Raw genomic sequence first — 26,443 nt, forward strand, 5'->3', positions numbered from 1 at the left:
TGCAGTTCCTACTATCTCTCATTGAACATGATGATTGATGAGAGCAGACTTCTCTCAGCGAAGGCAGTTCTGGTGTGTGAATCCAAATTTTGAAGCTAAAGTTACTTTGGAAACAGGAAACTAAGATTACATCTCGGAAGTGCAAGAGAAACCTCAGATATGGCTCTGTGTCTAGTTTATGAAGCATACTGACAATGTCATTAGGAAACCAAGCTGACAGGAACAGGACTGTACAATTATAGATCAGAACTGGAATCACCTCACAGCCAATCTCTCAAAGTTGTGAGAGCTAGAATTTACAAATCCCACGAGACTGCCAGTAATCTATTGTTTTCTCATTATTACTCACTAATACTACCATTGGGATAATCACTGGATAGCTACCAAAAACCAAAAGAAATGCAGATGCTATAAGTCAGAGACAAAAATAGAAACTGCTGGTAAAGGTCAGCAAGTCTGGCAGCATCTGTGGAGAGAAATCAGAGTTAACATTTCAGGTCAAGTGACCCTTCCTCAGACCTGCAGTTTTCAGGAAGGGTCACTTGACCTGAAACATTAACTCTGATTTCTCCCCACAGATACTACCAGACCTGCTGACCATTTCCAGCTATTTCTAGTTTTGTCTCTGACTTACAGCATCTGCAGTTCTTTGAAATTTTTGAGTAGGTGTTATAAGCTTAAGGTGAGGGGGAATCAGTTTAAAGGAGATGTGCAAGGGAATGTTTTTAACAGAGAGGTGCGTGGAACGTGCTGCCGGGGGAGGTGGTAGAAGCAGACACACTAGCGAGGTTTAAGAGGCATTTGGACAGACACATAAATGGGGAGGGAACAAAGTGATATGGACCACATGCAGGCAGCTGGGATTAGTTTAGAATGGCATCATGGTCAGCACAGACAAGGTGGGCCAAAGAGCCCGTTCCTGCACTGCATTGTTCAATGTTCATAGAATCCCTACAGCGTGAAAGCAAGCCATTCTGCCCTTCTGGTCCACACTGACCCTCTGAAGAGCATCCCACCCACACTCATCCCTTTATCTAATCCTTGTAACTCTGCATTTCCCATGGCTTCCCCACCTAGCCCGCATACCCCTGGACACTATGGGCAATTTAGCAAGGCCAATTCACCTAACCTGTACATCCTTGGACTATGGGAGAAAACCAGAGCATCCAGAGGAAACCCACGCAGACACGGGGAGAACGTGAAAGCTCCACACAGCCTGAAGGTGGAATTGAACCCAGGTCCCTGGTGCTATGATGCTGCAGGACTAACAACTGAGCCACTGTGCCACCCTGACCTGCTGAGCCCTGCTATCATTCTGGTAAACTGGTGATCTGCTCCTTCAAGGCCAACACATTGTCCCACTTTCTGACCACGTGTTGTACTTGGATAATCTTACACAGTGAGGCTAAAGAGTTGGAGACATCTGCTGACTCATCCAGGGAGGAATAACAGACATCTGCTCTCCCTGGTTTGCAGGGAACTCACACCCAAGTTAAGTCACACATACAACTTATTTGATAAAAGCTGTCACTGCATAGATTGGATGAGGTCTGGAATTATTTCGTAATGACTCGAGGCAACTTGAAGACATGGTGGTCCATTAGTGCTCCGAATTAGCTTTGTTCCATTGGGAAATGCTGGACATCGAATGGCTGAGGAGAGTTCTCTTTTCTGTTCTGATCTAGAATGTGCTGCCTGAAAGGGTTATTGAAGAGAACTGGAGAAAAATAATTGGATATACACCCGAAGGGAAAGGTTTCCAGAAATGTGGGAGGGAGCCAGTGAGTGGGATGAATTGGGATAGCTCTTTCAAAGAGCCAGCTCAGGTACAATGGGCTGAATGGCCTTCCTCTGAGAATATGATTCTACATCAAGAAGATTGTCCATTTGAAGCCCGATTTCAAATGACCAGCCTGCATTGAGCCAAACTTTGCACAGTCCAGATTCACACAGTTTGTAACACTACAGGTAATTGAGAAATCACTTTCCACAGTTGGAGTTTCTCATACTATTGCACAGTTAGATAAAGCCTTTGGCTAAGCGTTCATTTTTCAACATCATTGTGAAAGAATTTTCTAGAACTAACATCAGCACAAAGCAGCAAAATACCTCGGAGAAGCCTCTGTTGATTTGTTAGCACTTTCCTCATCTCACACAACCAGGCCATCTTAACTTCCACCGATGGAGCCTGAGGAGAAACAGAGCGGATCGTTCTTCACTGTGTAAATCACTTTAAACCTGCTCCTGAAGATGTAGGTTCTTTAGATTTGAAATACAGCCATGTCAAACACACGCTCTGACACACTGCCATTGATGGGAAAGGAGGAGCTAGTACTGATTTGGGCAGCCATTGTGAAAGAGTGGTTTGTGATATGCCCCACTCCCTTCAGCCCCTCTAATTGACTGGGGTGGGCAGAGGAGCATTTTTGTTGCCTTCTATCCAGCCAACTCCCAGCGTCATTCTCCCCAACTTCACAGAGTCGGGAATTTTACTCAGAGTATCCTGACATCAGCGCTAAGGACACAGGAAGGAGTCCCCATTATGTATCTGAGTCCATCACTGGAACATGAAGCACGGTCAGTAGCTGCTCTTTGTTATGGCTTAGAGTGTGGGTAACAGGCAAATTGATCAATCTATCTACTGAGAGAAACGTGCACCTTCCTAATTCCTCTGTATTCTTGAATTGAAAGCCCAGGTGACGCTGCCAACCACAATAGGCTACAAAGAGTCTGATTACAGATTGAGAATTTCCATGTGACAACACAGAGCTGGTCTCAGTATGAGTGACCCTGAAGCTGTTGGGTGCTAGTAAAAACCCGACTGACTCACTGTCTTAGAGCCAGTCTTAGGGAAAGATCCTAAGAGATCTTAGAGAAAGAAACCTGTTGATCTGGGTCTATTTATAATGTTAGATTTACATCTACATGGGCAACTCCAATCTAACAGGCCTAGCAAGGCACTTTGTTGCATCAAGTCATTGTAAAGAATTTCATACCGGAAGGAAAAAAAGATTAGTAAAACTTGTGAATGACTCATACTGGTTTGATTTGTTTTGCATTCCTCAAAACAGTGCTCTAGAATGACCAGAACATTCATTTCCAAATATTACTGCTTTTTTAAAATTGGCTTTCCCAACAATTTGGAGATGGTCTAATCACCATCCAGTTAGGGCACTGAGCAATGGTCAATAAATGTCAACATTTCCAGCAATACTAAAACCTGGGTTTGTTCCAGAGAAGGTAAATTAAGACGATGGTAATAAGCAGTGGTCAGTCAATGAAGGACAGTGACATTGGAGGCTGTATCTGGAGGATCTGAACCTGTTTTTAACACATCGTCCCTGGGAATCCATGACATGTATCTCCCAGATTCAGTGATCCAGGTGATCCACTGCAAACCTCTGCTGATGTCCTTGGAGTCAGGGGAACGTTGCATTTCAATGTTAAGTGATGGTACCATGAGCAAGGCTGCTTGGCTGGCAAGGGAGGCTGCATACAGCTAGACTGCGTGAGAAAGTACGACAGTGTGCCTGGCCCCACCACCTCCGACTCTCTCCCTCTCTCTCCACCAGCTTTGAAAATGAGCAAACATTTTTTCACGGAGAATTGTTTCCAGTTGGGGACTTCAGGCCACAGTCCAGGCCTTGATCTCACATTGGTTCCACTACTGCTTCTATGCAATGTGTCACCAGGACTGCCATCTATCTGCACCCCAGGAATGTGGGAACTCTCCACACAAGGCAGCTTCAATGCCCCTTACAATTACTGATAGGCAATGTCTGGAGAGAAGGCCTGAGTTCTATCATCAAAATTCATTAACAGGATGAGGGCATCACTGGTTAGGCATTTATTGCCCATCCCTAATTGCCCTTCCCAGAGGGCAGTTAAGAGTCAACCATATTGCTGTAGGTCTGGAGTCACATGTAGGCCAGACCAGGTAAGGATGGCAGTTTCCTTCCCTAAAGAACATTAGTGAACTAGATGTACTTTTTTTCTCCCCCAAGATAATCAACAACAGTTTGATGGTCAACATTAGACTCTTAATTCCAAATTCTTTACTGAATTCAAATTCCATTATCTGCCATGACGGGATTTGAACCCATGGTTCCCAGAGCTTTTCCCGGGTCTCTGGATTAGTAGTCTAGCAACCAAACCTTTAGGCCATCAGTTCCCCTCCTGGGGAATGGGTGAGAAGGCTAAACCAAAGTGAAGGAATAATGATGAAACCCCGTTATGGATACATATTAGAATCTGGCCCATAAAGACTTCTAAGGAGACATTACCAGCTGGATTCTCAAGCTCGATTTGAGTTTGAAAAGCAACAGCAAATATACTTTCATCCTTCAAATGCTGTCAGTGGATCTAAATGCAAGATAGATTCCAGAAACTCAACAAGTATCAAGTGACAGCACCTCTCAAGCTCCAACCACTTCCATCTGGAAGGTCTTGGGAACACCAACCCCTGCAAGTTCCCCTCCAAGATACTCACCATCCTGACTTGAAAATATATCGCTGTTCCTTCACTGTCGCTGGGTCAAAATCCCGGAATTCTCTCCCTAAAAGGCATTGTGGGTCAACCTACAGCACATGTACTGCAGCGGTTCAAGAAGGCAGCTCACCCACTACCTTTGCAAGAGCAACTAGGGACAAGCAATAAGTTTGCTTTGTCATGCATGCCTACATTGCAAGCATATTTTTAAAAGAAGGAGTGGTTGAGCCCTGTAGTTAGAAGCAAGTCTAATCTCACAAACCCATTCAGTGAATTCCGACTGTAACAAACTCACTTGAATGAGATACACTTCTTCGCGGCCGCTATTCCAGACTTCAAACTTCCGCCGATCTCCTTTAACATTCTCCGTGATCCCAACAGCACTCATCTGACAAATGAAACACAAGAAATATTAAGTTCCTCCAGTCTTCTCTCAGCTGCAAGTCACAGCATTAGATTTGTAAGCAGTATCTTTGAAATATGCAACTCTACAAAATTCCTGGTCAGATGCCTCTTGGAATACCATGAGGCCATCTCGGCACCACATGTTAGGAAGGCTATACTGGCCTTGGAGGGAGTACAGCGTAGGTTTACAAGAATAATATCTGGACTACAGGGCTTAAGTTATGAAGATATCATACAAATTAGACCAGTTTTCTCTAGAATGTAGAAGTTTAAGGGGTGATTTGATCAATGTCTTCAAGATATTAACAGGAAAAGACAGAGTAGAATAACTATTTCCACTGACTGGGGGTTCTAGAACTAGGGGTGTAGTCTGAGAATTAGGGCCAGACCGTTCAGGAGAGATGTTATGAAGCACTTAACAAAGGGTGGCAGATGTTTAGGACTCTCTTCCACAAATGGCAGTGGATGCAGGATCACTTGTTAATTTTATATCTGAGGTCAATTTTTTTTTGTTAAGGCAAGGTATTAAGGGACATGGGCCAAAGGCAAATACATGGAGTTAGGCCACAGATCAACTATGATCTCACTGAAAGGCAGAACACGTTTGAAGGCTGGATGGCCTACTTATGTTCGTATGTTCCTACGTAAGTGTAACAACAATGGGTCAATAATTATCAGAAGCATTCGCAAAAGGTTAGTGCTCTCTTGCTCTGAGTCAGGATTATTAAACTGACAATGTTGACACTGATTCCATGGTGAATCCATCTGCACTCACTGTCATCACTTCACTGAAACTGATATCTGATATCTGCACATTCACAGAGGAGGGTAGCAATTGCTGTGAGGTTTAGAAACTCACTTCATCAACTGCGGGTTGGGGGAGAAGCGCGGCCTTTACATATTTGTAAGACAGAGGTAGATAGGTTTCTGGTAAACAAGGGGGTGAAAGGTTATCATGGGTAGGTGGAAATGTGGAACTGAGGTTGGGATTAGCCATGGTGACCTCACCTCCCCACCATTGGCAGGAAACAAAGGGGAATCTATACATCAATTAATTGATGGAAACTTTCACTTTACACTAAAGAAATCCTGAAAATATTACACCTTGTTGAATGTTACAGATATATTAACTCCATAATTACTGTTCACCCATATTAGCACTGAAAAGATTTCTTTTATTTGGTAAATGACAAGTTCCTGCATCGTAATAAAATGAAACAACATTTTCCAAAGTTGTTTTATCTTGTGATTTTAGTTTTTTTAATCTTAATCCAATCACAAGTCCTGTAGACTAATGGGTGGGAGGGGGGGTAATTGGTTGGGTTGGATTTGTCCCACGTTTTGTGTACAGAATATACCTGGGCAATTTTCCCCACTGTTGGGTAGATGCCAGTACTGGGACAGCTTGGCTAGGGGAGAAGCAGGTTCTGGAGCACAAGTCTTCAGTACTATTGCCAGAATGTTGTCAGGGCCCATAGCCTTTGCAGTAGCCAGTATCTCCAACCCATTTTCATATCATATGGAGTGAATCAAATTGGGTGAAGACTGATCATAGAAGATAACAGAATCCCTACAGTGTGGAAACAGGCCTTTTGGCCCAACAAGTCCCCACCAAACCTCAGAGCATCCCACCCAGGCCCATCCCCCTAGTCTACCCATTCCTGAACACTACAGGCAATTTAGCACAGCCAATCCACCCTAAAGTGCACACCTTTGGACTGTGGGAGGAAACCCATGCAGACATGGGGAGAATGTGCAAACTCCACAGAGACAGTCACCCAAGGGTGGAATCGAACCCGGGTCCCTGGCGCTGTGAGGCAGCAGTGCTAACCCCTGAGCCACCGTGCCACCTCATATCTGGTATCTGTAATGCTTGAGACCACTTCAGAAAGCCAAGATGGATCATCCACTTGGCATTTCTGGCTAAATATTGTTGCGACTTATTCAGCCTTTTTCTTTGCATTAATGTTCTGGGCTCCACCGTCATTAAGGATGGGGATATTTGTGGATCCTCTTCCATTTCCGGCTGGTTTAATTGTCCACCAAGATTCATAGCTGGATGTGGCAGAACTTCAGAGCCTAAATCTGTTCCGATGGTTATGGAATCATTAGTCCTGCTGTAAGGGGCCACAAATATTTTCCCTTTTTGGGAATAAAATTAATTGATGTTGGATACTGTTATATTGCGAAAATACCAGAACTGTTTTGCAAATTAAATAAAATGTGGCGTTCGTTTTCAGCTGTACAAAACAGCATTGCTTTTGGAGCAGTGGGAGAGTTACACTATTGAGTGGCACCAAGAGTTACTGAATTAAGGAAAGACTGCCTGACAGATTGGTCAAGCTACAGTTTGCTACAGACTTGTGAGAATTGTGTAGCCAAAATAATTGAGACCTGGCAAACACAAACATCCCTCTCGCCATCTTGGTGTGGGTGAAAAGAGCAAATAAAACAATGTTTAAAAGAAAGATTTCTGACATGAAAAGAGATTTAGGTCCACATGATCAATCAAAGACTGACCATCAACCTATAGACAACAGTGGGTCATCCTCGTTAAAACTTTAAAAAAAAAAGTCAGAAATAATGCTCCACCTTGTGATCTGGATTTTTGATCTTCAGAATTTTATTTTCTATAGTTCTATATTTTCCAACCATAATGTTTGTGTCAAATGTCTGCCTTTTGCCTGTCTTTCCCGTGGACGAATGTGTATATGTTTGGGGTTTTAAAGGAAAATTGTTTAAGTTGCATAGTGGATGGTGTGGGGGGGGGGGGGCATTTTTCTCTGCCATTTGTCAAGGAATAAGATTGTTTACAAAAAAGTTATTTTCCTGTTAATGATGAAACTTGGTGTAAATTACTTTTGTCCTGACCAGCTTTGATGAAACTGGATATGAATGGCTCCAAATTAACCAGCCCAGATCCAAAGGTTGGCAGTAGTGGAACAATATGTTCAAAGAGATAGTCTGCGCACAGTTAAAAATTACTCCCGTGAAAGGGAAAGGTCAGGCAAACGAATCCAGAGCATGTGGAATGACAAGGGAGATAGGAATTAAGGTTAAAAAAAGGCATGTATTTTATATTCAGATGTCAGGTTCAAAACACTATTGAGAACCAGGGTGAAGACAGAATTTTCAGACTGGGAGTACAAAGACAAAAAACATGAAGCAAAGTGGGAGTATGTAAGAGACTGAAAACTAATGTAAAAGGAAACTTCAGACTTGTTTATAGGAATATACACAGCATAAAGGTGGTTAAAAGAAGGGGCCTACTTTGTCTGTCCTGTGATAATTGTTGGTTTACTCTGTTTGATGCCATCAATCCTGTGGCAGACCTGGAGACCCCACTGACTTGGTACCAACTGTTAGCTCGGGGGAAATCACTCAACTGGATGACTGGATCCTGTGGGCAACTTGATTCTGGCTCAGTGAACTTGTTTCACTAATGACCACAAAATCTCGGCCAATACTCTTCCTGACAGGAACGTTTCCCTTCCTTGCCCTCACATTCCCAAAAGAAAAGCCCAATTGCATTCTTGCCGAATTAAAATCTAGTTGCAACACGAAGCAGCTGATTATGGAATCCAAAAGTGCTTCACAGTCAGCGAAATACATTTGAACATGTTGTCAAAGTCATAACATAGAGAAACACGGCAGCCAATATGCATGCAGACCAATTACATGAGCAGCAATGAAATCATGGCTCACAGGACATGCAGGGGGTGATAAATATTGGCTAGGACTGAGGGGAAAGCTCCCCTATGCTTGTTCCAATAGGGTCATGGAATCTCTTCCATCCACATGAGGGCAGACTAGGCTTTGGTTTGACTCTCCATATTCACCCTCTGCCCCATAGCACTCCTTCAGTATTAGCATTGGGTGTGTGGGTGTGGATTACATTGCTCAAATCTTTGGAGTGGGGCTTGAACACATGAACTTCTAACTGACAGACAAGATCTTTACCCATTCAATCACCACCAAACCCTTTAAGAATCACATCGTCCATGCTCCATGGTTTGTGAGCTGTGAAAGTAACAGTGCACATGAACTCTGTGGAGAGGAAGAACTGAAGGCATTGAACCAGTCCTGTGAATAATCAATTCCCCGCAGGCACCAAATGACCAGTGGGCTGCCAGTGCTCTGTCCTACGGGTCATGTTGGTTTGGAGGAAGCGGTAGATGGAGATATAGGGCTGGCACAGTGGCTTAGTGATGAGCACTGCTGTTTCACAGTGTTAGGGACCTGGGTTCGATTCCAGCCTTGGGTGCAGTTTGCACATTCTCCCTGTATCTGTGTGCATTTCCTCCCACGATCCAAAGATGTACAGGTTAGGTAGATTGGCCATGCTAAACTGCCTAGGATGTGCCAGCTGGATGGAGTAGCCTTGAGAGATGCAGGGATAGGGGTGGGGGCTGGGGCTGGGGCTGGGGCTGGGTCTGGGTGGGATGCTCTTTGGAGGGGCAGTGCAGATTCAATGGGCCAAATGGCCTGCTTCCACAATGTAGGGATTCTATGAAGCTCTACAAAAATAGCCAGGGAATGGGCTAGAGCTGGGGCTCTCTCACAAAAGAACCCTTGCATGAAATAGCCACCTGGGGGCACAGGAACACTGAATTTACCACAAGAACAATGACACAACAGCAAACAGTCAGATCCTCTGTCTTACTTTTAAGAAATGTTTGAAACTGTAAGAAGGTGCTTTGTCATAACCTTCTCCATGCTCCTCCCGCTTCTTACAGAATAGAAGGGCAGTCTCGTGAAGGAAGAGATGGCGCTGCATGGGTTTGAAGCGAGCAAGGTCCTTCATCTTGGTGGGACCTTTCTTGTGGTTGATCCAGATGTTGAAAGAGCCCTGCATCAAAAGTGGACCAAATTCTTCCAGGTCACCCTGTCAATCAAAACCTTTAAATCATTCTTCTGTTTAGACTCCACTGTATAATATTAACAAAATTAATTAATAATCAATATAAAATTTACACGTTTCACAGTCATGATGAGCATTTCAGAGATACTTTTCAAGTGTCTCTTTTTTTAGAAAAGTGCATTCTTGATCTGACACTAGAAGGTCCCATATTTCTTGCCCATCCCTAACTGCCCTTAAGGTGGTGGTTCACTGCTATCTGGAATCACTGCAGATCATTTGCTGAAGGTGCCCCTGCAGTGTTTATGTCTCTTATCTCTTTTACTCAATTCATACCCTTCACAAAAATATCTTAGCGTATTCCCCACCTTGCCATTACCATCGGCTGGGCACCAATCTTCGTTCAGTGGAGAGTGCAGGAGGGCCATGGACAGTACTAGGCATAGCTAGACATGAGGTACTAACCCCTTGGTGAAGCTGCAACATAGTACTCCTAGCGTGCCAAATAGCATAAGCAGTAAGCAATAAACAGAGCTAAGTGATCCCACAACCAATGGATCAGATCTAAGCTCTGCAGTCCTGCCACATCCAGTTGTGAATGTTAGTGGCGATTTTAAACAGTTCACCGAAGGCGGAGGCTCCACATTTATCCCCATCCTCAATGATGGAAGAGCCCAGCACATCAGTGTCAAAACAAAGGCAATAATATTTAGCCATAAGTGATCCATCTTGGCCTCCTCCAGTGATCCCCAACATTACAGATGCCAGACTTAGGCCAATTCGATTCAGTCCACTTGATAGCAAGAAATAGTTGGAAGCACTGGATACTGTAAATGCTAAGGGCCCTGACAACATTCCAATAGTAATCCAGCCCTAGTCCACTCTCGATCACCAGTGAAGTGATGGTATAGGTCATTGACAGTGCTCTCAAATTATGCCTTATTCAGCTTCTGATCTCATTGCAGCCTTGGTTCAAACATGGACAAAAGAGGTGAATTCCAGGTGAGGTGAGAGTGACAGCCCTTAAAATCAGAATGCGCCCAACCAAGTATGGCCAAATTTAAGGAGCCCCTAGGAAAACTAAAATCAATGGGGCAAACTCTCTGCTGGTTAGAGTCACTCCTGGCACACAGGAAGATGGCTGTGGTTGTTGGAGGTCAGACATTTCAGCTCCAGGTCATCTCTGCAGGAGTTCCTCAGGCTAGTGTCCTCAGCCCAACTATCTTCAGCTGCTTCATTAATGACCTTCCCTTCATTACAAGGTCAGGAGTGGGGATTTTCATGAATGATTGCATAATGTCCAACATCATTCATAACTCGTCAGATACTGAAACACCCCATATCCAAATGCAACAAGACCTGGACAATATCCAGGCTTGAGACGACAAGTGGCAAGTAACATTCATGCCATACAAATGTTGGGCAATGACCATCTCCAACAAGAGACAATCTAATTATCGCCCCTTGACATTCAATGGCATCTCCATCGTTAAATCCTCCGTGATTAACATCCGGGGGGTTACCATTGACCCGAAACTGAACTGGACTAGCCAATATAACCATAGTAGCTACAAGAGCAGGTCAGAGACTAGGAATCCTGCAATGTGTGACTCACCTCATGACTCCCCAAAGCCTGTCTACCATCTACAAGGCACGAGGCAGGAATATGATGGTGGACTCCCCACTTGCCTGGATGGGTACAGCTCCAATGACACTCAAGAAGCTCTACACAATCCAGGACAAAGCTGCTCGACTAACTGGCACCACATCCCTCATCAACAGCACTGTGGGTCTCCCTACACATAGTGGTTCAAGGAGGTGGCTCATCACCACCTTCTCAAGGGGAATAGCAAAGGACGAATTAAGAAAAGTACTGGACCCTACAGACAGATGAATAAGCCACTCTAACTCTTGAGAGGCAGAAATCCAGAAGTCAACACAGACGAAAAGCCTTAAATCCTAAAAATACCTTAAGACCCAAAAGAAGTGTGACTTTTTTTATTCAATCGCAGGATGTGGGCATCATTGGCCAGGCCAGCGTTTATTGCCCATCCCTAATTGCCCAGAGGGCAGTTAACAGTCAACCACATTGCTGTGGGCCTGGAGTCACATATAGGCCAGACCAGGTAAGGATGGCAGTTAAAAACCAAAAGAACTGTGGATGCTGTAAATCAGGAACAAAAACAGAAGTTGCTGGAAAAGCTCAGCAGGTCTGGCAGCATCTGTGAAGAAAAAATCAGATTTAATGTTTCGGGTCCGGTGACCCTTCCTCAGAAATGATGGTGGCTGGGAACATGTCAGTTTATATGCAGAAGATAGCGAGAGTGGGATAGGGTATGGATTAAACAATAGGATACAGCCAAAAGAGAGAGAAGAACAGTTGGATAAAGGAGTTGATAACGATCTGGCTGAGAGGATGAATAGCTGTTAATGGGAGGGATAGTAGGAACTGCAGATGCTGGAGACAACAAGGTGCAGGGCTGGATGAACACAGCAGGCCAAGCAGCATCATAGGAGCAGGAAGGCTGACGTTTCGGGCCTAGACCCTTCATCAGAAAAGGGGGAGGGGAATGGGGACTGTTAATGACTAACAATAGGAAGTGTGTAATGTAAGGCTATGTGATAACAAGGCTTGGTGTGTGGGGTATGGGGCTGGGATATGGGACAGTTTAGGCCCTAAAATTATTGAACTCGATATTGAGTCCAGAGGGCTGCAGGATCCCCAAGTGGAAAATGAGGTGTTTTTCTTCATGCTTGTGCTGAGCTTCGCAGGAGCACTGCAGCAAGCCAGAGACAGAGATGTTGGCCAGGGAATAGGGTGGTGTGTTATAGTGGCAGGCAACAGGTAGTTCAGGTTCTTTTTTGCAAGCAGAACATAGATATTCTGCGAAGCGGTCACCCAGTCTACGCTTTGTTTCACCAATGTAGAGGAGACCACATTGTGAACAGCGAATGCAGTAGACTAGGTTGTGGGAAGTGCAGGTGAAGTGTTACTTCACCTGGAAGGTATGTTTGGGCCCTTGGATAGTGGGGAGGGAGGTGGTAAATGGGCAGGTGTTGCACCTTCGCCAGTTACAGGGGAAGGTGCCATAGGGCTGTGGGGGGTGTTGGAGATGGAGGAAGTGTGGACGAGCGTGTCCTGGAGGGAATGGTCCCTGAGGAAGGCAGACAAGGGAGAAGAGAGGAATATGTGTCTGGTGGTGGCATCTCGTTGGAAGTGGCAGAAATGGCATCTGATGATCTTCTGGATGTGTTCATGTTCAGAATGGACCTGTTCTGAGGAAGGGTCACCAGATGCAAAACATTAACTCTGTTTTTTCCTTCACAGATGCTGCCAGACCTGCTGAGCTTTTCCAGAAACTTTGTTTTTGTTTTGGATGTGGATGCTGGTGGGATGGGGTGAGGGCGGAAGTGCAGGAGATGGGTCGGACCCGGTTGAGGGCCCTGTCGACAACAGAGCTGGGGAATCCCTGGTTGAGGAAGAAGGTGGACATTTCAGAGGCTCCCTTGTCGAAGTTGGCCTCATCTGAACATATGCGACGGAGATGGTGGAACTGAGAGAATGGGATGGAGTCTTTATAGGAGGCAGGGTGTGAGGATGTACAGTCCAGGTAGCTGTGGGAGTCAGTGGGTTTGTAATGGATATTAGTGGCCAGTCTATCCCCAGAAATGGCAACAGAAATGTCAAGGTAGGGAAGGGAGGAGTCAGAGATAGACCAGGTGAAAGTGAGGGCGGGGTGGAAATTGGAGGCGAAATCAATTAATTTTTCCAATTCCGAATGAGAGAGGAAGCAGCACTGATGATATCATTGATGTATTGGAGTAAAAGTGGTGGGTGGGGTCTGGAATAGGACTGGAACAAGGAACGTTCCACGTACCCCACGAAGAGACAGGCATAACTAGGGCCCATGCGGGTACCCATGGCAACACCTCTTACCTGAAGAAAATGAGAGGAGTTAAAAGAGAAGTTGTTGAGGGTGAGGACGAGCTTGGCCAAGCGGAGGAGGGTGGTGGTGGGTGGGGACGGTTCAGGTCTTTGCTCTAGGAAGAAGCGGAGTGTCCTAAGACCCTCGTGGTGGGGAATAGACGTGTAAAAGGTTTGCAGTTTCCTTCTCTGATGGATATTAGTGATCCAAATGGGTTTTTACAACAATCCAGTAGTATCATCATTACAGTTACTGAAAGTTGCTTTTTAATTCCAGGTCTATTTAATTGAATATAAATTTCCCAGCAAATTATTAGTCCAGATCTTTAGATTACTAGTCCAATAATTTGACGAGTATGCTACCATATCTAAAAATCCACCAGGGCTGAATTAACATGAGATATCGTAAACAAAAACAGAAATTAGCATGCACCAGCTCAAAAATATTGGAATAAATGAATGTTATTTGATTAATTGATATTAAGGGTAGGTCACTCCTTCCCAAAGAGGCACTCACGTTATATCCTGTGATAGCAATTTGGTGCATGGAGTCATTCACTGACTTCAGTAAGTTCAACATGGCTGTGAGAGCTTCCTGTAACTCCTGGGTTCCATCGCCATTACTGCTGAACTTCAATAATTCCTGCCAGGAGACAGCAATTTGCAAATTACTTCAGAGAAATATGCCATTAGCTCAATGAGTTACACTTGACAGCGTGTTTCTGGATGGTTGGTGCTTCCATGAAAGAGCAGAGAATCATCTACGTTCATATGTTATCAGGGTTAAGACTGCATCATTTTGATTGTGGACTAACAATGTTAATAAAAAAGATGTTTTAAAAGCAAGGAGTGTGGAAGGAAATGCTGCACTTTCAAGAACAATTTACTGAAACTCATTGTGTGTGGTATTTACACAGCTGCTTTTTTCAAACAGTTGGGAGCTTGGGAGGCTGGATGATGTTTGTGGATGGCACGGCACCAGAGGAATGTATGCTGAGAGTGATTTGACTGGGAACAAGTAGCTGATTCGGTTTTGTCCAATTGTGACCTATCACGGATGCCACAATGCCTACTGACAAATCACTGATTGGTTCCTGGGTAGCTGAACTGCTTGTGGGTATAAACAATACAGCTAGAAAGCCTTTGGATTACTGGAAGGACAGACTGTGTGCGAGTGTCTCTCCCTCTGCAATAAAAGTATCTTAAACATGGAGAAAGCTAGTTATTTTCTCCCACCAGTTGCCGTAAGCTGTTGCCACTAACCAGTAACTAAGAGACTTCACAGTCTGTGCATCAATTGCTCAGTGCCTCCTGCAAAGAAGGTCAGGAACCTGGAGAAAGGAAAGTGAAGAGAAGCAAATCCGGTCAAGCCAAAAGGAACTTCCCAACAAACCCCGTGGACTGTGGATCCAAAATGCTTTCATTTTCATCCATAAAAGCAACTTTTTTTGTCTATGTCTGTGGGTATCTTATGCTGGGGTTTTTACTCGGTTAGAGTTGTAACTAGTAGAGCTTTGTGTTGATAGTTCATAGCTGTTTACTTGTGATTAGGATGTACTGTTTTGTCAGGAAATTAGACAGGGTTTTTTTATTCACCTGATCCTATCATTTGCTTCCATTTATTTATTGTCATGTGTGTTTATTACAAATACAGTGAAATGTGTTATAACAAGGTGTAGAGCTGGATAAACACAGCAGGCCAAGCAGCATCAGAGGAGCAGGAAGGCTGACGTTTCAGGCCTAGACCCTTCTTCAGAAAATGAAATGTGTTGTTTAGTATTACCACTCTCCAGTGCCATCTTAAAACACAGAAAATAAACCGAAACACAGAATATAAACCGAAACACAGGATATAGAGCCAGAAAAATAAAGCAATAAAGTTCATCTTATGGTCTTTGGTTTATAGTTTGGACCAGCTCCCGCTTCCAGGTCAGCCCTGGGCCTGGATCCAGGCTTCAACACCCTGATCCTCGAGTCCATGCTGCTAAACCGACAACACTGCTGTGACCGCACTTCACTGCACTGCTGCTGCTGGAAGATAGAGTCGCCATTCTCAGGTGCCATTGCACCTCCATCTAATGCCAGTGCTGCAGTGAGTTTGCCCTGGGACCATCTCGCCAATGTAGCCTCTGCCAGTGCTGCAGGGTCCTGCATTGGTCTATACTCGCTGCTGTCCAGGCCTAGCCGTGGACCTGGAGCCTCGGCTCAGCCTTCGAGTCTGGACACAAGGGTTAAGCTTAGAGCCTGCTCACCACTCACTCATCAGGAGACCACACTTGCCTCGATCTGGTGTTGCTGCTGCCATCACTGGACGCTTCCTCCTTCATCATTTACTCGGACTCAGTCAGGAAATTATTGGAAAAGGTTCTCAGGGACAAGATCTATACACATTGAGAAGCAAATGGACTTACTAGTGATAGACAGCATGGATTTGTGCGGGGAGGTCATGCTTTAATAACTTGATCAAGTTTTTTAAGGAGGTAATGAAGATGATTGACGAGAAAAAAGCAGTCGATATTGTCTACATGTACTTCAGCAAAGCCTTTGACAAGTACCCTCATGGTAGACTGGTACAAAAGGTGAAGTCATGTGGTAACAGGGTTGACCTGGCAAGATGGATACAGAACTGGCTTAGTCATAGGAGACAGAGGTTAGCAGTGGAAAGATGCTTTTCGCAACGGAGGGCTTTGACTAGTGGTATTCCACAGGGATCAGTGCTGGGACCTCTGCTGTTTGTGATCTACATGAAAGATTTGGAGGAAAATGTAACCGGTCTAATTAGTAAGTTTGTAGATGATATAAAGATTGGTGGAGTTGTGGATAGTGAGGAGAATTGTCAGAGGATACAGCAGTATACAGATCAGTTGGAGGCATGGGCAGAAAAATGGCAGATGGAGTTTAATCCAGACAAATGTGAGGTGATGCATTTTGGAAGGTCACATGCAGATGAAAATTATACAGTGAATGGCAAAACCCTTAAGAGTACTGATATGCAGAGGGATCTGGGTGAGCAGGTCCACAGATCACTGAAGGTAGCAGTGCAGGTATATAAGGTAGTAAAAAGGGCTTATGGCATGCTTACCTTCATTGGAAGGGCCATTCAGTATAAGGAGAGACAAGTAATACTGCAGCTTTATAGAACTTTAGTTAGGCCACACTTGGAATATTGTGTACAGTTCTGGTCACCACACTACCAGAAGAATGTGGATGCTTTGGAAACAGTACAGAAAAGGTTTACCAGGATGTTGCCCAGTATGGGGGATTTTATCTGTGAAGAAAGGTTGGATAGACTGGGTTTGTTTTCACTGGAACACAGGAGGTTGAGGAGTGACCTGATAGAAATTTATAAGATTGCGAATGGTATGGATAGAGTGGAAAGTATGTGGCTTTTTCCTAGGGTGGAGGGGGCAATTACTAGGGGGCACAGGTTCAAGGTGCAAGGGGGGAAGTTTAAAAGAGATGTGCAAGGCAAGTTTTTCACACAAAGGGTGATGAGTGTCTGGAACGTGCTGCCAGAGGAGGTGGTGGAAGCAGACACAATAGCAGCGTTTAAGAAATACCTGGACAAGGGGAACAGAGGGATATGGATCCTGTAAGTGAAGACAGTTTTGGTGTGGAAGGACAAAATGTGTTGGTGCAGGCTTGGAGGGCCGAAGGGCCTGTTCCTGTGCTGTATTGTTGTCTGTTCTTTGATCCCCAGGCCCATGCCCACCATCTTCATCTGCCGTTCTGTCGAAGGCCCACTCTTGCTGATGCCGTTGCAAACAAGGTGAAAAGGTAAAAGACTTTAAAGAAAGAAAAAGATAAAAAGAAAATAAAAGCAGTAGAAGTAGAAAGCTGCTACTCCACCGCTGCCATCTTGGACATTAATTGGGGACTTTGTGTGCTTTGATTAAATCATTAACTTTTATGGTGACACTAAAAGTGGAGGAGCTTGAAAATCCTTTCCCAAGTCCTGGGGCAGCATGGTGGCTCAGTGGTTAGCACTGCTACCTCACAATATCAGGGACCCAGGTTCAATTCCACCCTTGGGTGACTGTCTGGGGGGGTGGAGTTTGCACATTCTCTCCCTGTCTGCATGGGTTTTCTCTCATAGCCCAAAGAATTGTAAATGTGGTGGAAAGGGTAGGGGGTCTTGGTGGGATACTTTTTGGAGGGTCAGTGTAAACTCAATGGTCTGAATGGCCTACTTCCATATGGTATGATTCTACAAGTGCGTTGTAACATCAGTTTCTCAGGCCCTTACTCTTAGACATGAGCTCCTCTATTAAACCACTTTATAAGACAGTGCAGTTTGACTGGGAGAAGGAAAAGAGAGAGGAGGCACAGAACAGAGCAGAAACACGCCAAAACTTAAAGTATTAGCGAAGGGAGAAGGCAGCTGTCCTGATGGACAAATGAAACTGGTAACTTTTACTGTTTACTGAGAGTTAGGCACAGTTGCAAATAACAGTGAAGAAACATGCTTGTGTGAAATTATTCTGCTCTCTTAGTTACAACAGTATATAACGTAATAGTTTTACAAAATTTCAAATAAAAGTTGAGTGAATTAAGAGAAAAAAGGTTAAGATGGTGGACAGCATAATTCATGTAAACTCTCACAAAAATCCTGCTTTCCCTTTCGAATGATGTTTAGTTTTGAGGTTATATTTTAAGAAAGAATCCCCTTGTAGACATTGGAACATTGCCACATTTTTCAAGTACTTCATCATAGGTCTTGCTGAAATTTCTCCAAGGCTTTCACATAGAAAGACATACAGCTAAGTTGCACGCAGCAAGATCTCACAAACAGCCCTCAGACAAGGAGTTGAGTTTTTCATTTTGGCTGGTCTTGTTTGAGAGACGGATCGTGATCAGGGAGCCACAGAGCTCTCTGCTCTCCTTTAAAGTGTGTCCAGTGTCCAGAATTGTGCATAGGAAGTTCGCTGTGGCTGAACATCCCCTCCAAATGCAAACACTTCCAGCTAAAGGAAGTACAGTGCTCATCAGATGCCAAGTATTTCACAACCAGTAGATCACACTGAAAGGTCAATAACCTTTCATCATTAGGCAGTTTCCTGGCTGTTAACACACAGATAGATTGCTAACTTGGCCAAACAGTAAAGGATGCTGGATATATTGGCCAAATGAAACTCTGAAATCACAAAACCTACACACCAGACACATTGCAAACACAACAACCAGATGTTAACGACATTATCATAATGTAAAAGGCAACAGTTATTCCAGACAGACACCCCCAACAACTTATCCACCAAACAAAGGACAGCCATGACAGAAAGGCACTGGGTCCTGCTACACAAAGAAACTACAGTAGCCGTCTAACTGATTGCCTCTTGTTTCAAACTATTAAATGTATCTCCTGATTGGCCAGAACATCAAGGACTCATCGCACCCCGAAAATGATCTTCTACAACCTCTTCCATCAGGCAGTAGATACAGAAACCTGAACACACACACGAGCAGGTTCAGGAACAGCTTCTTCCCAGCCGTTATCAGACTGATGAATGGACTCTCTAGCCTCAAATAATGTTGATCTTGCTAATGCTGATCTCGCCTAATGCACGCCCTGTGCAATGTAACCTGTATGCCTCTTGTCCAATTTGATCTGTACATCCTTTGCTTACTATGATCTGCCTGAACTGCTCGTAAACAACTTTTCACTGTATTTCGGTACACGTGACAATAAATAAGTCAATCAATCAATCAACTATAGGAAGTTCCAGAAAACCATCTAAAAGGTATAAAACATGGGTTCACCTGCAGACCTCCCTCTTGGAACCACTCTCACAGTCTCTGGAATCGTCTGAGGCCTTCTGAGGAGAACAGCATGGCAAGAGGCAGAAACCAGTCGACCATCGGAGAGACAGAGGAAGAAAGCAGTTTCACAGACCCAGACACACAGCCACGGAGAGAGTGGCCAAGTGAGTCTACAAGAGACTCGGAAAGTATTGTAACCTTAAGGAGCCAAACAGAATTAGGGATAGTATGTTTAGTATTAAAGATTATTGTAATTTTGCTCCTAATTAAAGTGGGAATATTTTGCTTCAGTATCGGCTTGTGTTCATATTGATTTGCCTGCTTTAGTATTGTGGGACACCTGGGCAAATTCATTCACAACATTCTGGTCGGAGTTGTCTGTAACTTCTTTAAAGAGGAACCAGACAATTATTGGAAATGGAAAGTGTGATCTTTCCAGCTTCCTGGAGCATTCCTAGATTCTTCCAGTTCTGATAAAGGGCCATTGACCTGAAACATTAACCATGTTTCTCTCTCACTGACGTTGCCTTACCTGCTGAGTTTCTCCAGCACTTTCGGTTTTTATTTCCGATCCCTGGCAATGCACAGTATTTAATCTTTGCATCTCTGGAAACAGATTATCTAGCTGTTGTCACAGTGTTGTTTGTGGGAGTTTGATGGTAGCTGCATTTCTTAAACATTGATAGCAACTATCCTTCACAAACAAAAATACTTACTTGATTGAAATGCACAGTGGTAGAGCTGGAGGGTGGGAAGGGTACTACAGAAATGTAAGTCTCAGAGCAGGGCGAGCATGGCTGTGAAATCTGCTGTGGCTCTGCAGCAACAGCTGGGTGACATACCTTCAGTAACAGCTGGTACTTTGTTAACCGTTGAATGGGTTTCAGTAAGTATGAGTCCAGTCCAAGTTTATGATCCAGTTTACGTTGACATTCCTGGTAAAGAGCACACAAGTTAGGAAGAGATTATAATATCGGCTCCGAGAAAAAGCACCAAGCAACTCTGAATTCGATGTGAGCTGATCATCACAGCAGCTTATATGTATGAATGTAAGAAATGGGAGCGGGAATAGACCATTCAGCCCTCAAGCCTGCTCCTCCATGTCTGCTCTCGTATCCCAACTCACTTCTTTTGCTCATTCCCCACATCTCTTGATTCCCTGAGAGATCAAAACTATCATAGCCCTGAATATCATCAATGGTAGAGCACTCAAAGCCCTTTGGGTTAGACAATTCTAAAGGTACTTTACTCTCCGAATAAAGACAGTTGTGGGAGGCGATGGCCTAGTGGTATTATCGCTGGACTGGTAATCCAGAGACCCAGATAATGTTCTGGGGACCTAGGTTCAAATCCCACAACAGCAGATGATGGAACTTGAATTCAATAAATATGTGGAATTAACAATCTAATGATGACCATGAATCCATTGTTGGGGTAAAACCCATCTGATTCACTAATCCCCTTTGGGGGAAGGGGGAAAAGAACTACCGTTCTGGCCTACATGTGACTCCAGACCCACAGCAATGTGGCTGACACTAGGCAATTAGGGATGGGCAATGAATGCTGCCTGGCCAGCAATGTCCCTCATCCTGTGAATGAATAAAATTTACCTGCTCTCAGGGAGTCCAGGGTTATGGTGACAGAGAGGTAAGTACAGTTTAGACCTCAATCACATCAGCCATGATCTTATTAAATAGCAGATCAGGCTCAAAGGGCCTGTTCCTGCCTCCTAAATCCCCTGTTTCTATCAACCCTTAATCTGAGGCTCTGGACTCACCAGCCCGGGGGGGCGCAGTATCCATCACATCAGTATCTTGTCTGTTTAGACTACAATTCTTTAAAACATAGAAGCAGAAGTAGGCCATTCAGCCCATTGAGCCGGCTCCACCATTCAATGAGATCATGGCTGATCTAATTAGCCTCAGCTCCACTTTCCTTCCATTTCCCCATAACCCTTGATTCCCTCCCTGATTAAAAATCTGTCGATGTTTCGGTGAGATCACCTCTCTTCTTCTAAACCCCAGGGAACATAGGCTCAAATTGCTCAGTCTCTAATCGACGATAAACGTCTTATCCAGAAACCCTCACTGTCCCACTTCTGGTGCTACGATACCATTTTTAAATACGAAGGTCATAAATGCTAACAGCTAAACTTGCAGATCAGACTCCCCCTTCCTGTATTCCAACCCCCTTACAGTGAAGCCAACATTCTGTTTATTTCCTCAGTATTTGCTGGAATGCAAGCAAACATTTTGCATTCCTTGTACGAGTACATGCAAGTTTCTCTGAATGTCAACATTTAAGTTGCAATGAAGAGTCACACTGGACTCAAAACGTTAACTCTGTTTTTCTCTTCACAGGTGCTGAGTTTCTCCAGCATTTACACAGAAACAGGACTAGGCCATTCAGCCGTCGTACTCCACCTTTCAATGGGATCATGGCTGATCTGTGGCCTAGTGGTGATCAAGAAGGCATATGGCATGCTTGCCTTCATTGGTCTGGATCCAGAGTATAAACATTGGCAAGTCATTTTGCAGCTGTATTGAACTTTAGTCAGAGATAGTAGGAACCGCAGATGCTGGAGAATCCGAGACAACAAGGTGTAGAGCTGGATGAACACAGCAGGCCACCGAAACGTCAGCCTTCCTGCTCCTATGATGCTGCTTGGCCTGTTGTGTTCATCCAGCTCTACACCTTGTTGTCTTGAAATTTAGTCAGGCCACATTTGGAATATTGTGCACAGTTCTGGTCACCGCACTCCAAGATGGATATGAAGGCTTTGGAGAAGGTACAGGAAAGGTTTATCAAGATATTTCCTGGTTTGCAGGATACTAGCTATGAGGAGAGAGTGGACAAACTCTGTTTGTTTTCACTTGAGAGTTGGAGGCTGAGGGGGCAACCTGATAGAAGTTTACAAAATTATGACAGGCATAAATAGAATGGATAGTCGGAGTTTTTCTCCCAGGGTACAGATGTTAATTACTAGGGGACACAGGTTTAAGGTAAAGGGGGGTAAGTTTAAAGGGGATGTGAGAGGTGAGTTTTTTTTTAAACAGAGGGTGGTAGGTGCCTGGAATATGCTGCTACAGGAGGTGGTAGAAACAGGTACAATAGCAATGTTTAAGAGGGATCTTGACAGATACATGAATAGGCAGGGAATAGGGGGATACAGACAGCATAGAGGCAAAAGGTTTTACATTCAGAAAAGTGTTATGTGTCAGCGCAGGCTTAGTGGGCCAAAGGGCCTGATCCTCTGCTGTAGTATTCTTTGTCCTAACTCCATAAACCTGGCTTTAGCCCATATCTCTTAATACCTTTGCCGAATAAAAATCTATCTATCTCAGATTTAAAGTTAACAACTGATCCAGCATTCACTGCCAATCCTGGAAGACAGTCCCAAACATCTACTGCCATTTACCTGTTTGTATTTAAAAGTTTTATGCTTTTTAATGAGTTTTCTGTCTTTCTATTTTTATTACTAAAGGGAATAAGCTCACACTTCCGCTCAGCATAATTGGTTTTCCACACTGTTACCCACATTCCTAATTGGAGTCTCTCTCTTTGGAGCCTCTCAATGTCATTTTCACACTGACATTTGTGGGAGGTAGATCGATTTTTTGAAATACAGGGATTTGGCAGCTAGACCGAGCTGGCACTAAAGGGTATTTGAAGCCTGGGACAGATCAGCCATGATTTTGTTGAAATATAGAAATGAAAACCAGGAGCAGTAGTAGGCCATTCGGCCCTTCAAACCTGCTCTGCCATTCAATAAGATCATGGCTGATCCTCTACCTTAATGTCGTATTCTTGCTTTCTGGTGTTTGAAAGGCAGGGCATGCTGATGAGGGGCCGAGTGGCCTACATATGCTCCTATTTCATATTGTCTTCTTCCTAGTTAGCTTTGTATCGACAGTGAACTTTGATACATTACTCTGTGTACCTTCAGCAAGGCTTGAAGGGAGCAGAATGGGGAGTGTTGCAGCAACCTGCCAGATATCACACCCCCATCGGAGAGAAGAAATTCCTTCTCAACTGTTTCATATGTGCGGCCGCTTATTCTCAGGTGATGCCCTCTGGTCCTAGACTCTCCCACAGGAACCAGAGCAGCCCATTTGTGCACAGCAAGTTCCCACAAACAGCATTGCTTCCTTGCTCTTTCACGGGATGTGGTCATCGTTGGCTGGGCCAGCATTTGCCACCCATCCCTAATTGCCCCTTAAGGTGGAGGCAGGCGTCTCTTTGAACTGCTGTTTTTAAGGTGGGATTTCCAGGATTTTGACCCAGCAACAGTGAAGGAACGGCAATATATTTCCAAATCAGGATGGTGAGTGACTTGGAGGGGAACTTGCAGGGGAAGGTGTTCCCATGTATCTGCTGCCCTTGTCCTTGTAGATGGTAGAGGTTGCACTGAGGTTAGAACCTATTGATCCTACAGGCCTCTGGATTACCACTGTCACCTCGGTTGCACAATGCTAGCAAGAGTCAGAAACCCATCTCACTCTTTTCAAGTCATAGCTTCAAGATCACGCTGACTGCATAAAATGAATAGGCATCATTTCCCCTTTGGCCAATTACCTTCAATCTGTATCCTCTGCTTACAGTCACTCCTGCCACTCGAAACTGCTTCCATCTATTCCCTCTATCAAAACCCTTCATGCTTTGAAAAGATTTTTAAAATCTTGCCTTAACTTTCCCTGTTCTCAGAAAAGAAATCACCAGATTCTCCACAGAGCCAAAGTTCCCATCCCTCTTGTAAATTTGTTCCACACCTTTCCAAAGCATTAGCATTCCTTTGAAGTGATGGTGCCTAGAGTTGAACCCAGTACGCCAGCATTGCCTGGCCAATCCACCAGTTTTGCATTACCTTTCTGTTTTGCACTTTGCTCCTCTGTTGATGTGGTCAAGGCTAATTTGCTTATTATCTGAATGGTGATGGTTTGAGGAAGGAGGAGGTGCAGCAAGACCTGGGTATCCTTGTACACCATTTACTGGAGGTAAGCATACATATGCAGCAGTTGGTGAAGAAGGCAAATAGTATGTTGGAGATTTGAGTACAGGAGCAGGGATGTCTTGCTGCAATTGCACAGGGCCTTGGTGAGACCACCCCTAGAGTATTGCATGCAGTTTCGGTCTCCTTATCTGAGGAAGGATGTTCTGGTGACGGAGGGAGTGTAACAAAAGGTTTATCAGACTGATTCCTGGGATGGCAGAACTAATGTATGATGAGAGACTGGATCACTTAGGATTATATTCACCGGAGTTTAGAAAAATGATGGGGGAATATCATAGAAACCTGTAAAACTCTAACCAGGTTGACAGGGAAAATGAAGGAAGGATGTTTCTCAAGACTGGAGATTCCAGAACCAGTGATCACAGTCTGAGGATACGGTGTGGGTACTTAGGAGTGAGATTAAGGAAAAATTTCTTTGCTCAGGGAGTGGTGAGCCTGTGGACTTCTTCGTTACAATAAGCAGTTAAGGCCAAAACATTGGATGTTTCCAGGAAGGAGGAGATGTAGTTCTTAGGGCTAAAGGGATCAAAAGGGTTTGGGGAGAATGTGGCAAAAGGGGACTGAGTTGGATGATCAGCCGTGATCTTATTGAATGGCGGAGCAGACTCAAAGAGCAGAATGGCCTACTCCTGCTCCTAGTTTCTATGTTTCATGAATAACTTTCTCAGCTTGTTCTGCCCCTTTTAAAGATTGGTGTACACAAAGCCCCCAAGTCTCTATATTCCTGCGACTCATAAAAAAACCCAACCATTTGATTCATAAGAGATAACAAGGTGTAGAGCTGGATGAACACAGCAGGCCAAGCAGCATCAGAGGAGCAGGAAAGCTGATGTTTCGGGCCTAGACCCTTCATCAGAAATGGGGGAGGGGAAGGGGGTTCTGAAATAAATAGGGAGAGAGGGGGAGGCAGATAGAAGATGGATAGAGGAGAGGATAGGTGGAGAGGAGACGGACAGGTCAAAGAGGCGGGGATGGAGCCAGTAAAGGTGAGTGTAGGTGGGGAGTTAGGGAGGGGATAAGTCAGTCCAGGGAGGACGGACAGGTCAAGGGGGCGGGATGAGGTTAGTAGGTAGGAGATGGGGGTGGGGCTTGAGGTAGGAGGAGGGGATAGGTGGGAGGAAGGACAGGTTAGGGAGGCGGGGACGAGCTGGACGGGTTTTGGGATGCGGTTGGGGGAGGGGAGATTCATAATATCATTTTGGATCAACATTTTTGAAAAAGCTATTACCTGAAAGAAAGGGCAGTCTGAGCACTGTCTCCAAAGATGTTCTGAGCGTGGCTTGTTCTGACAGTATTTCACATACATTTGGAAATTGTCCCTCTAAAGATCAGAGTGAGAAATACTGACATGAAACACCATCAGATGCAATTAATATAAATGTCAGTCTAAAGAGCAGAAAGTTCATACCCTCTGAAGGAAGCAGACTCCTACTTTCTCTGGCATCTCGATGCAGTTCTGGAGGTCATTAAGAAAAATCCTGAGGAAGATATGAGCTATTAACAAAGGCAACTTTCATCCAAAAACATCTACTGCAATCTACAGAGAGCACAGTGTGTCTGATTTATACCTGCTGTGAAAATCATAGATCTCTGACATATTCCCAAATAATATCTCCTTCTGGTTCTCCAATAAAGCAGGCATAAGAGATATCATCATCGGATTGTCCATCTCCATTTTGTAACCCTGAAAAGTACACAGAAAATCAACTTGAGCCAATATATGGAGATATGAAGCAGAGGTAACATCAGCTCTATCCAGTCAATGGCCAAATTTTATTTCAGTTCTGACAACTAATATCTCAAACTCCAATTTGCCTTTGGAGGTCACACAGTGATTTCTAACACTCCTGGAAGTTGGCAGCTTTTAATTTGGTAACTGTTGTATTTTTGTGATAAGAGTGGGGTTGATGAAGAAGTTGCAACCAAATATTTGTCTGACCAACCTCAAGTTTACACCTAACGCATCTCTCACAAAAACCTCCAACTACCTTCATT

General features: G+C 44.3%; 1 protein-coding gene across 1 annotated transcript; it reads right to left on the reverse strand.

Moving 5' to 3' along the window:
* Positions 1-2,044: 2,044 nt before the first annotated feature.
* Positions 2,045-26,442, reverse strand: LOC125484850 (guanine nucleotide exchange factor DBS-like). Its single transcript, XM_048605254.1, has 9 exons — positions 26,421-26,442; positions 26,017-26,155; positions 25,857-25,926; positions 25,677-25,769; positions 20,280-20,372; positions 14,195-14,320; positions 9,558-9,779; positions 4,785-4,877; positions 2,045-2,188 (listed from the first exon to the last, which is right to left on the reverse strand). Exons 1-9 carry the CDS (start codon positions 26,440-26,442, stop codon positions 2,045-2,047), a joined length of 1,002 nt encoding a protein of 333 aa, XP_048461211.1.
* Position 26,443: the final 1 nt, after the last annotated feature.

This window comes from Rhincodon typus, chromosome 14 (genome assembly GCF_021869965.1).
Source record: "Rhincodon typus isolate 14 chromosome 14, sRhiTyp1.1, whole genome shotgun sequence".
NCBI lineage: Eukaryota > Metazoa > Chordata > Chondrichthyes > Orectolobiformes > Rhincodontidae > Rhincodon > Rhincodon typus.

What these genes read in the sequence shown, in the direction of transcription:
- LOC125484850 (XM_048605254.1), bottom strand. Translation starts at nt 26,442, where the DNA reads ATGAAGGTAGTTGGAGGTTTTT. An exon ending in CAGACTGCCCTTTCTTTCAG is followed by an intron (nt 20,373 to 25,676) that starts GTAATAGCTTTT and finishes GCTCTTTACCAG; the next exon opens with GAATGTCAACGTAAACTGGA. An exon ending in GTTTCAAACATTTCTTAAAA is followed by an intron (nt 4,878 to 9,557) that starts GTAAGACAGAGG and finishes TTCATTTGTCAG; the next exon opens with ATGAGTGCTGTTGGGATCAC.